This window comes from Mustela nigripes, chromosome 3, assembly GCF_022355385.1.
Source record: "Mustela nigripes isolate SB6536 chromosome 3, MUSNIG.SB6536, whole genome shotgun sequence".
Classification (NCBI taxonomy): domain Eukaryota; kingdom Metazoa; phylum Chordata; class Mammalia; order Carnivora; family Mustelidae; genus Mustela; species Mustela nigripes.
The window spans coordinates 8,700,918-8,717,123 of NC_081559.1; the positions used below are offsets into that span (position 1 = coordinate 8,700,918).

The 16,206-nt window shown below is 38.9% G+C and overlaps 1 protein-coding gene across 2 annotated transcripts in view; it reads right to left on the reverse strand.

Annotated features, from left to right (window-relative positions):
- Positions 1–4,469: 4,469 nt before the first annotated feature.
- The window catches only part of GTF3C3 (general transcription factor IIIC subunit 3), a 38,792-nt gene continuing 27,055 nt past the window's right edge, over positions 4,470–16,206 (reverse strand). Inside the window, exons 14-18 of one of the 2 annotated variants that reach the window (XM_059393111.1) lie at positions 14,679–14,916; positions 13,904–14,094; positions 11,858–11,982; positions 8,171–8,323; positions 4,470–6,582 (exon numbers count right to left, since the gene is read on the reverse strand). In XM_059393111.1, coding sequence (XP_059249094.1) covers positions 6,460–6,582; positions 8,171–8,323; positions 11,858–11,982; positions 13,904–14,094; positions 14,679–14,916 — 830 coding nt within the window. In that variant the 3' untranslated portion in view covers positions 4,470–6,459. Of the gene's footprint in view, positions 6,583–8,170; positions 8,324–11,857; positions 11,983–13,903; positions 14,095–14,678; positions 14,917–16,206 lie in introns of those variants that run through there. The other variant, XM_059393112.1, reaches the window with a different exon arrangement.

Sequence of the window (16,206 nt, forward strand, 5' to 3'; positions counted from 1 at the left end):
GATTTCAAACTAGATTACAAAGCTATACTAATTAAACAGTATGGTGTTGCCATAAAACCAGACCTAGAGATCAATGGAACGGAATGCAGAGTCCAGAAATAAACCCAGGAATATATGGTTATTTTACATTGACAAGAGTGCACAATGTAGAAAACACAGTCTCTTCAATAATTAGTGCTGGGAAAATTAAACAGCCACATGCAAAAGAATGAAACTGGACTTTACACCATACACAAAAATTAACACTTGCATGTAAGACCTGAAACCATAAAATTTCTGGAAGAAAACACAGGGGGAGGGAGCCTGGGTGGCTCAGTGGGTTAGGCCGTTGCCTTCGGCTCAGGTCATGATCTCAGGGTCCTGGGATTGAGGCCCACATCGGGCTCTCTGCTCAGCAGGAAGCCTGCTTCCCTCTCTCTCTCTGCCTGCCTCTCTATTTACTTGTAATCTCTGTCTGTCAAATAAACAAATAAAATCTTAAAAAAAAAGAAAACACAGCGAGTAAGCTCCTTGATATCAGTCTCTTGGTGATGATTTTTTTCAATCTGACACCAGAAGCAAAGGCAACAAAAGCAAAAATAAAACAAGTGGGATTATGTCAAACTAAAGAGCCTGGGTGACTCAGTTGGTTAAACATCAGACTCTTGATGTTCCATGCTCCAGTCATGATCTCAGGGTTCTGGAATTGAGCCCTGCATCAGGTTCCACCCTCAGCATGAATCTGCTTAAGATTCTCTCTCTCCCTCTTTCCCGCCACCGCTTACTCACTCTCTCAAAAAGAAAAAAAGTTTCTGTACAGCCAAGGAAACCATCAACAAAATGAAAAGGTGACCTACAGAATGTTTGCAAATCAGAAAGGATTAATATGCAAAATATAAAAAGAACTGAGAACTCAACAGTAAAAAACAAAACAAAACAAAACAAACCTCATTAAAAAATGGGCAGAAGCTCTGAATAGACATTTTTCCAAAGAAGACAGATAGATGGCGAATAGGTAAATAAAGAAATGCTTAACAATCCACTAAGTGTCAGGAAAATGCAAATCCAAACCACCATGAGCTATCACACCTGCCAGATGACTAGGATAAAAAATAAATAACAAATGTTGGTGAGGATGTGGGGAAAGGGGAACCCTTGTGCACTGTTGGTGGGAATGCAAAGTGGTGCAGCCACTATGGAAAATAGTATGGAGGTTCCTCAAAAAATTAAAAATAGAAATACCATATGATCCAGGAATTCCACTTCTGCATATTTACCTAAAGAAAACAAGAGCACATATTTGAAAACATATACACCCCTATATTTATTGAAGCATTATTTACAATAGCCAAGATATGGAAACAACCTCAGTGTCCATCAATATGTGTTTAAAGAAAACATGATATATGTACACATACAAAAATATTCAGCCATCAAAAAGATTAAGAGCTTGCCTTTGGTGATGACAGACTTCGAAGGCGTCATGCTAAGTGAAGTAAGACAGACAAAAAAAAGATAAACACTATATGATTTCTCCCACCTGTGGAATATAAAAAAAAAAAAAAACAAAAAAAGAATAGATTTGTGGTTTCCAGAGGGTGGGCAAAATTAGTTAACTGTTTTGGGGGTTTTTTGTTGTTGTTCTAATTAACTGAATAAAAAACCAAAACACACAGGAGAACACCAGCATGATCTGGAGGTAAGCAAAGATTACAGAAACAGGCCACAAGAACCACTAACAATCAAAGCTCGGTATTTGAAATAATACGTGTAATTTTTAAAGATTTTATTTTTAAGTAATTGCCACACGGGGGGCTCGAACTCACAATGCCAAGATGGGGCTGCATGCTCTACCATTTGAGCCAGCCAGGGGCCCCTGAAATAATAACAATAATATGATTATTATTATTTTAATGAAAAATAGGAGTTTCTTGGGCCTCTTGAGAGACCGGAAGCTGGCCCACAGCTGCCAGTCCTTACTCACCGCCCCCGCCCCGCCCCTGCCCCGCCCCGCCCCTGCCCCGCCCCCGCCCCGCCTTCCTCAACACGGAGCTTCCCGACTGGCCCACCCGGCGGCTTCCGGCCTCGCGGGGAAACTAGGGTCACGTGTGCCGCACGGCCAAGCCGGAAGTCCGCGCGAAGCCGTCAGGGAGTGGAGCGCACCGACCAGTGCCCTCTCTGTCCCCGCACCTGGTCTCAAAGGCGAGCCGTGTAAATCCGGCAGCTTCCACCCGTGCTTCGGGGTGTCCGAGGGCTCCACCACACCTTCCCGGCCGCTGCTGCGCTCCCAGAACTCGGGAGCGTCCCCCCCACGACCGGACACGTCCTGCTGTTCCCGACTCTGGCAGTCCAGACGGAGATGGGGCCAGTCGGCCTTCCCCTGTGATCGTCCTAAGAACCACCGGGTTTTCCAGAACTTTCTCACTTTCCTAAATACTTTGTTCTGAAGTTTCACATCAGCCAAGAAAGAAAACCGAGTTTTACAAAGAGACACCATAAAAACGGTGAAAACACAAGTGACCAAGACGTACTTCCAGATCAGGTGAGGGGTGCCTACACCTCAGTGAGAAAAACAGGGCCCAGTGTTTTTAATACGGGAAACAAAAGCGATTGGAAGGGAAAGCTCGGCAAGGTCTGTGAGCACGTGCGGAGGCAGGTTGCAACCTCCCAGGTCTGCAAATGCAGCAACCGCTTCCACCTCGCCGCTGGGGACGGCACAGGGCCACGGTGTCCCCGCGCAGCCGGTGAAGCACGGGCGAGAGCACCGCGGCGACTCACGGCCGTGCTGGCCCCAACGGCGCCCCGACTCCAGGCCGACAGGCGCGCGCAGAGCTCGATTTCCCCGCGGGGGTGACAGCAGACCCTACACGTCCGTCGCCTCCGGGCAAACCTACGTCCTGCCCCGCGAATCACCCACAAGACGCACAGACTAGTTGTCAATAGTGACGGGCCCGGCGGGACATCAACACGGCCCAGCCGAGCGGGTCTCCTCGGGTCGGAGGCTCGCCGGAAGCCCCCTCGGAAACGGGGCCAGCGCCTGCTCGAGGCGGCGGGTGTGGCCTCCTGGAACCCGCGGCATCGGAACTGCCTCCCCGGCCCCTTGCACGCAGCTGCGGTCGCCGAGCCGAGGAACCCGCGTCTCGGCGGCCTCTCCTGTGCACGTGTTTGAACTCCTTCTGCGGAGCGCGACACCGGACTCTCCTGAAGTGGCAGGCGGTGCGGCTAGTCCCCGTCCTCAGCCTCTTGCCGTGAGCCTGCAAGCAGGGTACCCGTCGGGCACGGCCTTCCGGTGGCGTTGGAGACTGTGCGCGTGACGGCGTTACCCCGACCTCTGCCGGACGTGTTTCGGCTCGAGGCGAGACCATGCGCGGTGACCCGCAGACGCTGCGGCTCCACTGTCCTCCCGTGTGACCGAGGGCAGGCAGAGGGGCAGAGTTTGGGGAGTGACTGCCAAAACTTAGAGATGGACTTTCTCCCCAAGTAAAAGATACTTGGAATGACAGTGTATCAGGAGTACTTCTGGTGCAAATAACAGAAAAACTCCAGCTAGTATGAATTTTAAAGTGGAATTATAGAAGAGGGCATATCTTACACAAAGAATACAAAGGTAAGAACACAGCTGTAGAAAGGATGGGAGTGGAAACTGGAAAAATCTCTAGAACCACGGAGTCTCCTCTCCATCTCAGTCCTGCGTAATGCATCGGTTCTATTTTTCTTGCTCAACAGGGGTTAACTGCTAGTTGGCCCACAGGGAAAGCAGTAATTTTCCTTGTTCCAAACCTACAGAAGAACTCCATCTCAATCTAAAATTCCCAGGGAAGGTCCGAGGAAACTCTTGATTGGTCCAGCTTGGTTTAGGAGACACTCCGCTGAATCAACAGAGACCAGTAGAAAAAGATCTTACTGTATAAAGTGGCTGTCAGGATCCCGTGGCTGGAGTGAGGATGCCTGCTAATGAGTATCAGCTTTTTCTTTGACCAAGAGCGATCACAAGTAGGCAGAGTGGCAGGCAGAGAGAGAGGAGGAAGCAGGCTCCCCGCTGAGCAGAGAGCCCGATGCGGGACTCGATCCCAGGACCCTGAGATCATGACCTGAGCTGAAGGCAGAGGCTTAACCCACTGAGCCACCCAGGCATCCCCAGAATCAGCTTTTTAAAAGACACCTCCAAAGATGTTTACTACAGGGGCTTTTTAAACAGGCTGATGGCCTAGCAAACAGAAAAAATACTGCCATTCTCCTTTTTCTTTCTAAAATAAACTTACGCTCAACTTCTATGTTGTTACTCTGAATTGGAGTAAGTATGTTCCTGTGAACGAACTTGCCAGTGATCTTGAAAATGACATTTCTCATACATAAGAGGGAGAAGATCAGCAATAACCTGTACCTTGCAGGTGATTCTCTAAGAGGAGCAGAAATACCGTATCTGGAGTATCCAGCACTATACTTAGCATACAGTAACATAGTAAACACACAGCAAGTGGTAGCTTTGATTTTATTTTATTTATTTATTTATTTATTTATTTTTTGGGTGGCTTTGATTTTAAATGCTAAACAAATTCATGCAACATCAACATTTTTTCTTAAAAGACTGCTAGAGAGGGATGCCTGGGTGGCTCAGTCAGTTGGGCACCTGCCTTCAGCTCAGGTCAGGATCCCAGGGTCCTGGATTCAAGTCCTGCATTGGGCTCCTTGCTCAGTGGGGAAGCCTACTTCTCTTGCCCCTCCACCTGCTTGGAGTGTCTCACAAATCATTCAATAAACTCTTTAAAAAAAAATGAAAGATCAAGTTTCAATCAACATTTATTTTAAAAAAAATACTGCTAGGGAGATTTATTGTTTCCTACAAGGCTGTTAAGCACTTCAACTGGAGTCATAGCCCAGTGAGGTTTTTTTTTTTTTAATTTTTTGAAGAGCCAAGACAGAGGGAGAGCACAAACAGGAGGGAGAGGGAGAAATAGGCTCCCTCCTGAACAGGGGCTTGATCCCAGGACCTTGGGATCATGACCTGAGCTGAAGGCACACACCCAATCGACTGAGCCACCCAGGCGCCCCAAGAGCCCACTAAGTTTAATTCAAAAGAAAAACTCAGAACACAGAATATCCAATTCCATAGGATTCAAAGATATAACTCTAACTTACAAACTATCAGCTTTATTATTACCTGCAAATGGCAGGAAATAAAATATGTAAGCATGTGAAAGAATTAATTTTTAATTATAAAAATAGAATTTATTTAAAGTATATATACATTTAAATACACACATGCAGAGTGCATGATACATTTACTTAATATATACAAATTTTGCTTTTCAACTACAAAGTTGTATACAAAGGATAAAGAGCAGTTAAGAATTCCTAAAAAGCCCTCACTGTATGTCTTTGATCCTAAGTCTCTTGTTTCCCTCCCACAGTTAGACTAGGTCTCATAATCCATATGTACATTTATTACAACATTTTTCCCCTAAAAAGAAAGGAGCTGTTAGTAAACCTGTAGTGTATCTTAAAAGTATTGTTATCTTAGATTCAAAAACATACCATATTTAATAAAAAAAAATAATCTAGTTCTTGTAGTTTATCACAGCAATACTTTATTCCATACATACAATTCCCTAGTCTTCCTACATTCCTAGTAATCTTGAAATGCAAACTAAGTCACATTATTGAACACTGTCCTCTTTTTCCTATTTTTTGGTCTGAAAACCACCAACACTGGTAATGCATGTTTTTAATCTGCCTTGGAACAGGATGTTTTGAATTATGCCAGTCTCCCAGGTCTCGATCTATACAATTAAGATACATGCAGGTGGTAAGTAAAAGATTAACTCAATTATGTGTCTTCCTACTACATAACCATTTCAAATCATTTTCATAGGAGCCAAGTGAATCACACAATTGTGTTGATATGAAAAAGAGCCCCAACTGGTCTTTCCTTCAATAAGCAACACCCTTTTCTATTGTTATCTGAGAAACTGCCCGTGCAACAGCCGCGGAGCAAAAATAAGAGGACGACTCAACAATGAGAATGTCGGCGGAAAACGCAGCAAACATCTCTTTCAAATGAACGTATACTCAAGTTCTGTAGTTAAAGAACCGTACTGAGAGGTCACGTCTGCCCTACTACTGTATTCCAAGGACCCATCACAGGGCCTGGTACACAGGTGTTTAGTATATAGTACTGAACGCACAGATGAATAAACGGTATGAGTGAAAAATCAGCACAGTCAACCCAAGCTGGCTTAAAGGCTAACATTCTCCATTTCACTTTTGGGGACAATTTTACTAAAAAGAAAATGACAGAAGAATGTACAAATTCTTAAAGGAACGATAATTTTGCATACCGAAAGATCATTATCACATATTAAAAGTTAAATACACGGATAATTCTGAAATTGTCATTTCCAGTTGGGGGTTAATCCTAAGCCCTTGGAGAACACTGGTCCACACACAGAGCACCGATGATTCTCTCTCAGTTGAGGTACTTTATACACAGCAATAGGTATACAAAAGCTTTTGAGCCATTCCAATATTCCCGCTGCTCTGATAAATGAGAGACAAATTGTAGGCAATATCTCTTCGTAAGTCTAACTGGTCAACTTCTATACCCTAGGAGGAAAAATATGTATTCATATAAATGAGTTATATTTCAAACTGACAACCAGGACAATTTCATGAGAATACTAAATAAATAATAAATAATAAAATTCATGATACTATAAAAACCATATAAAACTAGGCATATACCTTGGATCTAAATTTTTATTAGGTAATGCTGATTCAGTTAATCGCTGTAATAATTATATTATTAAATAATTAAAAATGTCTAACCAGTAAGTTAAAAAAAAAAGTTTCACCCCAAAATAATAGCAGAATAAACTCCAGACGAATTAAGAATCTAAGATTAAGAAAACGAAACCATAAAAGAAAAAAATTATGGCTAAATAATATAATAATATAATCTTGGGTAGGAAAGGCACTTCTAAGTATAATAGCAAAAGTAGAAACTATAAAGGAAAAGCTTAATAGATATGAATTCATTAAAAACATAAAACTTACTCATTTAAAAAAGAAAATATTATAACACAAATGACTAGATGGGGAAAAAATACCTGTACTATATAACAGAAAGGCATTTAAAGGATAGGTATAAGAAGACATATACCAATTTAAAAAATAATAATTACCCTAGGGGTGTTATTACCTTTTTTTCTACTTAAATAGCAAAGCAATGAACTCAATGGAGTAAGTTAGATCTATGTTCTAAATCTTCCCCAATACAAAATTTTGGGGTCAACTGTAAAAATACCTACAACAACGAAAAATGACCTATAAAGCTTAAGGAGCAATACCTAAAGGTATTTATGAAATAAAGAACACAAAAGTGTATGTATCTCATCAGCATAACTATAAAAGTATGTATTCATTTGCTTAATGACTAACATTGAACAAGGGGGATACAAAACCGTTGGGAGGGCATGTGAGGATGAAAACAGTATTTTTCTTAGGAAATTTAAATAGGAATGAGACTTTAAACACAGATTATCGTAGTACTAGCAACACTTTACCCTGTATTACCTTATCTTAAACAAAACTATATTTATACTGGTCTTCCATCTTTATAAAGAAATACTTCAGTTATATTTGAACTTGAAAATGAACAATGGCTACATTACTCAATACTCGGGCTTTGTGTCTACCAGCTCATACCTATAAACCACAGGGGCTACCTTAAGGGAACTGAGATGGTCATAACCACAAGCTGTGTATACCCACATGGTTGCTGATCAGGTCACAAGGCCAGAATGATGAAGAGCTACTTGTTGCTGAACACAATTACATAAATACATTCAATAAAGAAAAAAATGCATTCTAATACACAATTTATTTCACTGTCTGGACTATGACATGGGCTAACTGTACTTATTGATAGATGAAATGAAGTGACTCATCAGTTTTTAAAATTAATCATACAGAGGCCCCTGGGTGGCTCAACTGGTTAAGCACCAACTCTTGACTTCGGCTCAGGTCATGATCTCAGGGTCATGAGACCAGGCCCCACGTCAGACTCTGTGCTTAGCAAGAAGTCTGCTTGAGATTCTCTCCCTTCTTTTCCCTCACTCCCCCTGCTTGTGAGCTCTCTCTAATAAATGAATAAAATCTTTTAAAAAAAAAGCAGAAGTAAATCATAAAATACCTCTACCACAAGTGGAGGGAGTTCCAGGGCCTTCTGATAATAGTGGATCGCAAGATGAATCAGCCCCAGTTGGTGAAGACCACGGCCCAAATTGTAGAATGATTCCTGGCAAGGTCCACGTATACTGAGGTATCGATTAAGAAAAGAAAAGCCCTACCAAAAAGATAAACAATTCAGTATTGTAATCACTGGACAAATACGTATTTGAACCAATATAAGTGCCAGGTATACTCTGCACAAAATACAATAAAAAAAAGAGTCCCATCCTCAAAGAACATAGGTCTGTAGTGTAGTTCCATATCACAGTATAGTCAAGGTATAAAAGATTTTTTTTTAAGCTAAGGATAAAATATTCACAGAAAACAAAGTCAAATGTCACAATTGTCAAAGATCCATAATCTCTAATAAGACAGGATTTTTTTTTCTTGAAGATTCCAAGTTGGCTTTTGTGACGTTAGAGGCCAATAAACTTTTTGATTCAAGATGTCTAAAACCTTAAGCAAAATATAAAATCTGAGCCCTTAAAATAATTTTAGAAAGGTTTCTTCTCAGGGAGAAGCAGCTTTCTGGGTAAATAGTACCTTTTTGTAAGTTGCCTCTCTTATTAACTTCTTAACCAAAAAAAAAAAAGTCATTTTTTCCCCCTGAATGCTTCTGACTCAGACTTTACAGAAAAACTGGTTATTTCAGAGTGCAGCTATAATAATGCAGACTCCATGTGTATTACAGTGTCCAAAAGCAACTTGCTTCTTCATCTCCCTGTATTAATTTCCACCTTTCATGTAGCTTCCAGTTACCAGCCACAGAAAGTTACAAACTGCAAAAGTACAAGCGTCCTATGTTAAGTAATTAAACAAATATATTATCTGTGAATACGGAATATAAAATGCAACTATTCCCTGGGTGATCTGCTTTCAAATATATAGTTACAAATTTTTCTTCATAAACAAATAATAAAAATTAATTAATCTTTAGAATTAAAGCATTTTAGGGATAAAATAATTATGCTCACTAAAAAAAATCACTTGCTGAATAACAAAAGAACCTACTTCTATATATAAATATGACCTCTATGATACTGAAAATTATGGTTCTTAGTTAAGTAAAACAGACAAACTATTAGTCTCAAATATCAAATCTTATTTTAAAGTAATAAATTGCAAAAATCAGAGGAAGAATAGTAAATAATCCCAAAAGAACTGCTGCAACGTAAATAAACTTGCAAGGCTTTTGATACAATAATAGGATTTGAGCTACCTGCTACATCTTAAGAAATTTTTAACAAATTTAGGAGACCCCTGAAACACTCAGTAAGTAATTAGTGATTTAAAAACTAGGTAATGGGGTCGCCTGGGTGGCTCAGTGGGTTAAAGCCTCTGCCTTCAGCTCAGGTCATGATCCCAGGGTCCTGGGATCGAGCCCTGCATCCGGCTCTCTGCTCAGGAGCCTGCTTCCCCATCTCTCTGTCTCTGCCTTCCTCTCTGCCCACTTGTGATCTGTCTGTCAAATAAATACATTAAAAAATAAAAAAATAAAAACTAGGTAATGGGGATAGACACTTATCTCTTAGGTACTATGAATGATCAAATACAAAAACTACAAAAATATGACAAAAAATTTTAATGACATAGAAACAAAAGAGTTTTAACATTAAGAATGTTACATTTCAAACATTTTTATCACATTTTTCACTAAAGGGCCCAAGTATACACTGCTTATAAAATATTAAATACAGAGAGAAGAAATCATAAAAGATTTTAGTAAAACATATGAGATTTTTTTTTTTAAGTACTCTAAAGGGAAACAAACTGGTCACATAGCATGAAGAAATAGATTCACGAGAAATTAAAACAATTTAAGAATCATGGTATTTACGATAAAATTTGTTTTTGGAAACTTTTTTAATGGAAATGTTTAAAATACACAAAAGTACAAAGATTAGGACAAAAAACACCTATATACCCATCTCTTATTGCTTGATCTCTATCCCCAACAAATAAAAAACTGCTGTTTAATGCTAAGTGCTTTGAAATTTCGCTTCTAAATTACTTTGAAGTATATAAAATTTTTTCCTTACCAGGTCAAAAAACTACGTATTTTAACTATTTAATATAAGTCAATCCATAAAAATTTCGTATCAGGATTTACCAGAACATAAGCTTAGTGAGGGCAAGGAATTTCGGCCTGTACACTCACTGCTACCTGCCCATCTCCAGCACAGCGCACCTTCATTACATATTTAATTTATACGCAATCCTACATACTTCATACAGCAAAAGTATCCGTTAAGAGAGAAAAAAAGCACAGAGCAAGAAGTAGACAAGTATCACAAATAAATACCCAAGAAAAGGAAAATTTCTGGGCTTTCATTTTTACTTTTTATTATGAAAATTTTCGAATATACAAAAGTAAAGAGAACATTATAACAGATCCCAATACCCAGCTTCAACAGTTATCATCTTTTGAATTTAGGCTTTCTATTAACCATTTTACTTTTGAAAAACAAAACAAAAAATCCTTACTCAATCCTGCTACTCCATTCAAACCAACATATTCTTTCCTTCCACACTACTTGAAAAAAAGTCTTTAAAATGCATCAAACATATAACCCTCTCTGCAAATAAATACATCCAGTGGTGAAAAGAAAATAAGTAATCAAATAAAATGCATCAAACATACAAACATAAAAACAACACAAAAGTTTTAAAAACAGAACTTTTAAAAAGTTTTGTTCACAGTGGTGAACAAAACAGATGACTCCCTCATCTTTTGAAATATATATAAATATATATATATATATATATATTTTTTTTTTTTTTGCGAAAGAACATGCACCTTGTGAAGAGGGCAGAGGAAGAGAGAGAATCTTAAGCAGGCTCCACTCCACTTCTCCAAGATCATGACCTGAGCTGAAATCAAGAGTCGGATGCTTAACCAACTGAGCCACACAGGCATCCCTGGAATTTATATTCTTATTAGAGAACACGAGCTACATAAAAAAGTAAACAAGAATATGAAAAGACTAATTTCAAATTTCTGTTAAGAACCAGAAAGCTTGGGGCGCCTGGGTGGTTCAGTGGGTTAAAGCCTCTGCCTTCGGCTCAGGTCATGATCCCAGGGTCCTGGGATGGAGCCCCACATCGGGCTCTCTGCTCCACAGGGAGCCTGCTTCCTCTCTCTCTGCCTGCCTCTCTGCCTACTTGTCATCTCTGTCTGTCAGATAAATAAATAAAAATAAAATCTTAAAAAAAAAAAAAAAAAAGAACCAGAAAGCTTTAAAAGCAATCTGTTGGTGATGATGTAAGGAAATAGTCACACAGCCACATACACTCACATTATTGTATATATTTTCATACATGTATTTTAAATGGATTTACAATAAATCAGTCTTCAGGACCTAGAAGGCTGGAGGCCTCAGGGGCTCTAGAATTTACGGAAGCCTCCAGATTCTGCTATCTTCTTTCTGTTATGATCTGGCTGTAAACCCATTCTACATGGCTACTTAAGTCTTAGCCAGGAGCACCACCACATGTTAAGTCCGTGAGTGCTGAACACAGGGACAGGTGTTGGGAACTCTCATCATGTACACTAAGCAGGTATTACTTTTGAAGCAAGACAACAGAAGCATTAAGTATATTCATTTTTAAAGAATGTAAAACCAAGAAATGAGAAAGCCAAATGAATTACCTGCACAGTGAGAGCATGTCTCCTTAAGACATACTTCTGAGACGCCATGTGAATAAATGTCAGGCCTATACAGAGGCTGTAGAGAGGTTCATGGGGATGGGTGCGAAAGGCTTGCACATATTGTCCTGAAAAAAGAACAGTGATGTCAAACGGTGTGACATGAGCATGGCTCCTTGTTTCTTCACTTATTCAAATGTATTTTATGGCTAAACAGAACTGATTTTTAACATATGCAAGGTATGTTTTCTAAAATATCAATCAGATGCACATTAGTTTGGATTTTAAAACAATGCATAAAATATAATAAAATTTGGAGGTTTTACATCTATAAATGTATCCTGACTACAAAGATGAAATGTGAGCAACTGAAAGTAACTTTCTTCTAGGCACAGCTAGACACTTCCATGTAGAATAGTATTTATTAATTTATTAATTGTGATAATTTATTAATTATGATCATAAACAATTTATTAATTATGCTACTTTATGATCTTAAATCTATTTTAAAAGAAACAAGAGAAGGTGTCTTTTGGCAAATTCGTCTGTAAAATTAAATGACCTGTTTTTTATGAATTCAAATATGATGGATCATGGAGGCGAGAAAAAGAAAAATAGTTCTGTTCTGTTTTTTAGATTATGGTGTTGTTTCCTGAGAAAAAGATGTTTTCCGTGTTTCCATGTATTCTATATATGCAATTATTTCATGTCAAAAACTTAACCATATGAGACAGGGGAACTGAAGAAAATTTTTAAGCAGATTTTTCTTCTAAAGGGATGATCTAGAATTTGTCATACATAAATAAGAACCTCCATTCTCTCCAGCTTCTATGCCAGAAGGTTCTGCACCCCAGAACCTCTTTAGCAGCACAGACGGTAGACTGCCTTTTGCACTTCCTATTTTTACCCTTGTAAAAGGTCCTAAATATAAGACAACAACATAAATCTCTCCTTTATATTTCTTAACATTAAACAATTCCCCACACAACAGACGAGTTTCAACGTCTGATGTGCAAGGTTATTGGCTGAACGATTATAAAAATTCCGGCTATACGTGAAGAAACACTGAAAGTATTAAACAGTCAACATCCCAGTTTATCCAGAAGTAAACCTGGCATCATTAGCTTTTAGCCAGCAAGAGACACATGCCTCAATTTAAGTTTTAACATTTGGCCAAATATTTTTCTACTTACTTGCTTCTGACTCATTATTACAGAAGATTTCAAGTGATTAATTTTCCCTGAGTTTAATTATAATTAGCAGGCACCATGTAAATAAATCTTGACATAAAGACTTGTCTCCTCAAGGAACTATCAGCAAATCTTAAATCCTTTTTTGTACTACAGCAAATTGAAATCAGGTGGCAATGCATCCATAATTAATGAAAATTATTTTAAAAACAACCCGGGGCACCTGGGCAGCTCGGTTGGTTAAGCTTCTGTTTCTTGATTTTGGCTCAGGTCATGAGATAGAGCCCTGTGTTGGGCTCCATGCTGGGTGTGGAGCCTGCGTAGGATTCTCCTGCCTTCTCCTCCCCTCTCTCACTTGTACATGCTCCCTCTCTTAAAAAGGGGGGCACCTAGGGTCCCGGGACTGACCCCCACATTGGGTTATCTGCTCTGCAGGGAGCCTGACTCTCCCTCTCCCTGCCGCTCCCCCTGCTTGTGTGTACTCTCTCTCTCTAATAAATTTTTTTAAAAATCTTCAAAATTAAAAAAAAAAAAAAAAAATCAAGCCTCAGCAGGGGAACTGTTAACCTTTAAAATGAATTATGACTTACTTCAGCCTTTTGAAACCAAAGCTTCATAAGGAAAATAAGTATTAATATTATCATTGTTGCTAAGAGCTCCTTAAGTATATGGGCCAGGCATTAAAAAAATACTTTATATTACACATTTCATTTTCACAATAATTTATAAGGTAGGTCCAAATATTACCTTCATTTCAGAGATAAAGAAACTGAGTGCGATTTAAACACAGGCAGTTCCACTCCAGAGGCCGACCTGTTAACCACCACTTCATCCACAAAGTCATGTCGAAGACACTTACCAAGCGCATGCTTAAAACTACCAGATACAAATGCATTGTGTCCATTTAAGACACACAGGGCATGATTATCTGGGTTTTTCAGCATTAGACGAAGACAGAAGCGATGATGTCGTACTTCTTGGGAGTGCATGGTAACCTGATTGAAAATGTTCCAGAGCTGAGGTTTATTGACATTTTCCATTACCATTACCCTAAAATTGCAGAAAGACGGTGAGGATAAAAAACTGTGTAAAAGAAAAACTTCTATTTCTAAGAATGAAATCCTTCAGTGCAGCAACATCTTCCAAGAAAAAGCACATTGTCTCAATGTATTTAAACAGAAACATTTACACAAAGATTTTTCCCAGAAAACGCTGCTTAAGTTAGTATTTCTACATCTTGTTTGTTCTTTTCAACACAATAACAAAAAAATCAAGTAGTTTAAGTTTCACCGTTTCTCCCCCTGACCCTAGAGCTGCAGTACAATGAACAGGGAATAATAGTTAATAATAATGTGTGCCAGACATTGTTAAAAGGCCTTATATATAATAAACCACTTAGCCCTCACAATAATCCTACCAGGTGGTAATATTATGATATCATTTTATAAATGGGGAGATTAAGGCACAAGAGGCTATATGAAAGGAGATGCCCCTGAGAATCACCAATGACCTGAATTAACCAGTGAGCATCAAGAGAGTTAAAACAACTTATTAATTCTTGAGCATAAGAGACTAAGCCAAAGTGAATACACATACTCTTTCAACAACTCTAAAATAAACTATTAGAAAATTACCTGATATAGTTGTATGCCTTTCTGAAATTTTTGTCCAGTATTGCAGCAGAAAGACCAAAGTATTCTAGTTCTTTGCGTTTCTGCTTGTCATCATAAAATGAGTAATATTCCAATGAAGAATCCACAAGTAGCTCAGCCTCCTGAAATCGGGATAGGTCACACAAGCAATATATGGCCTTCAATAGAAGGTTCCACCAGTCATCTTTTGTCAAGACACTCGTGAGTACAGCAAATATTGCTAAAATGATACCAGTGAAAATCAGTTAGGACACTGTACTTTAGGAAATAGCAGTATTAGAAAATTTCATATGATCAGTTTTACAGTTAAATTTAATAACCACAATCTATGGGCCTGAATTCTTGCCAACACTCTTCTGATAATATGAGAAGGGGATGGTTGCTCGTTTACACTACTTCAACACCACCCTTTCTGCTCTGCTTAACAATCGGCAACCCGAGATCACTCTTACTTGGGAGTTGTCCTCTACCAAGTCCAGCTACGGCATTTATACCTCGGGGCAAGCGAGGACACATGGTCCTCCACGGCAGTGCGAGCCTGTACTCCGTGACTTGAGGTCAGATACAGGATTCGACACATACAAAGCATTCAAATGTGTGTTTAACAAAGCACTCCAAATTTGTAATTTGAGATTCATATTGTTCTTGATCTTGTTATAATCTTAATTTTTTCTCTGCCTCAAAATTTCCTTCCTTAAAAACCTTGCCTTCTTTGTCTGTAAGAAGCCCCTTTTTATAAATTTGTAATTCTTGAGAAATATTGAAAGCCACAAAATTTTTTAGTCTTTAACCCAGAATTCTGAGACTCTATCCTATCCAAGTAGTCAAAAATATGGATACAGGCATGACGATGCTCACTGCAGTACCATCTATAAAAGAAAATTATCAGAAGCAACCATATATCAAAAAATAATAATTAAAATATGGAACTATCAATGGAATATTACACATTCCTTAATGGTAACAGCTATGAAAAAGAGCACCATGAGAAAACATCTGTGAGAAAATGCTGAGTGAAAAAAATCAGGATACAAAGATGCATGTAACGTCGAGAGGCCTTGCATCCTTTCCTGGTATACACCAGAGTAACGTGATGACCACCAGGAGGAAATGAACTCACAAAAAAACCCTTATGAGCCTAAGAAAAACGAACAATAGATCTGAAAGGAGAAAATAGTCAAAGAGAAAACCAGGAAGGATCTATAGAAAAATATACCTTAAGGAAATGGTCTTAAATACATGAAGCAGAGTTTCCCTTTGGGAAACTGTTGAGACAGCAGGGTTCTGAGGCATTTATGACTAGATTCCGAGCAGCTGACCCCCATTCGTCTCCTGACCCTACCCCCTGCAAAACCTTGCTTAATAATATGCTTACAGCGATTTAGCTCTTCTGGATTCGAAATCCTATCTCCTGGCACACTGCTATGACTGTAACAATTATTTAACAAAGTCTACTGACTTCATTAACAATGAAATAATTTTCTGACAGACCGATTAATTCCAATTTAAA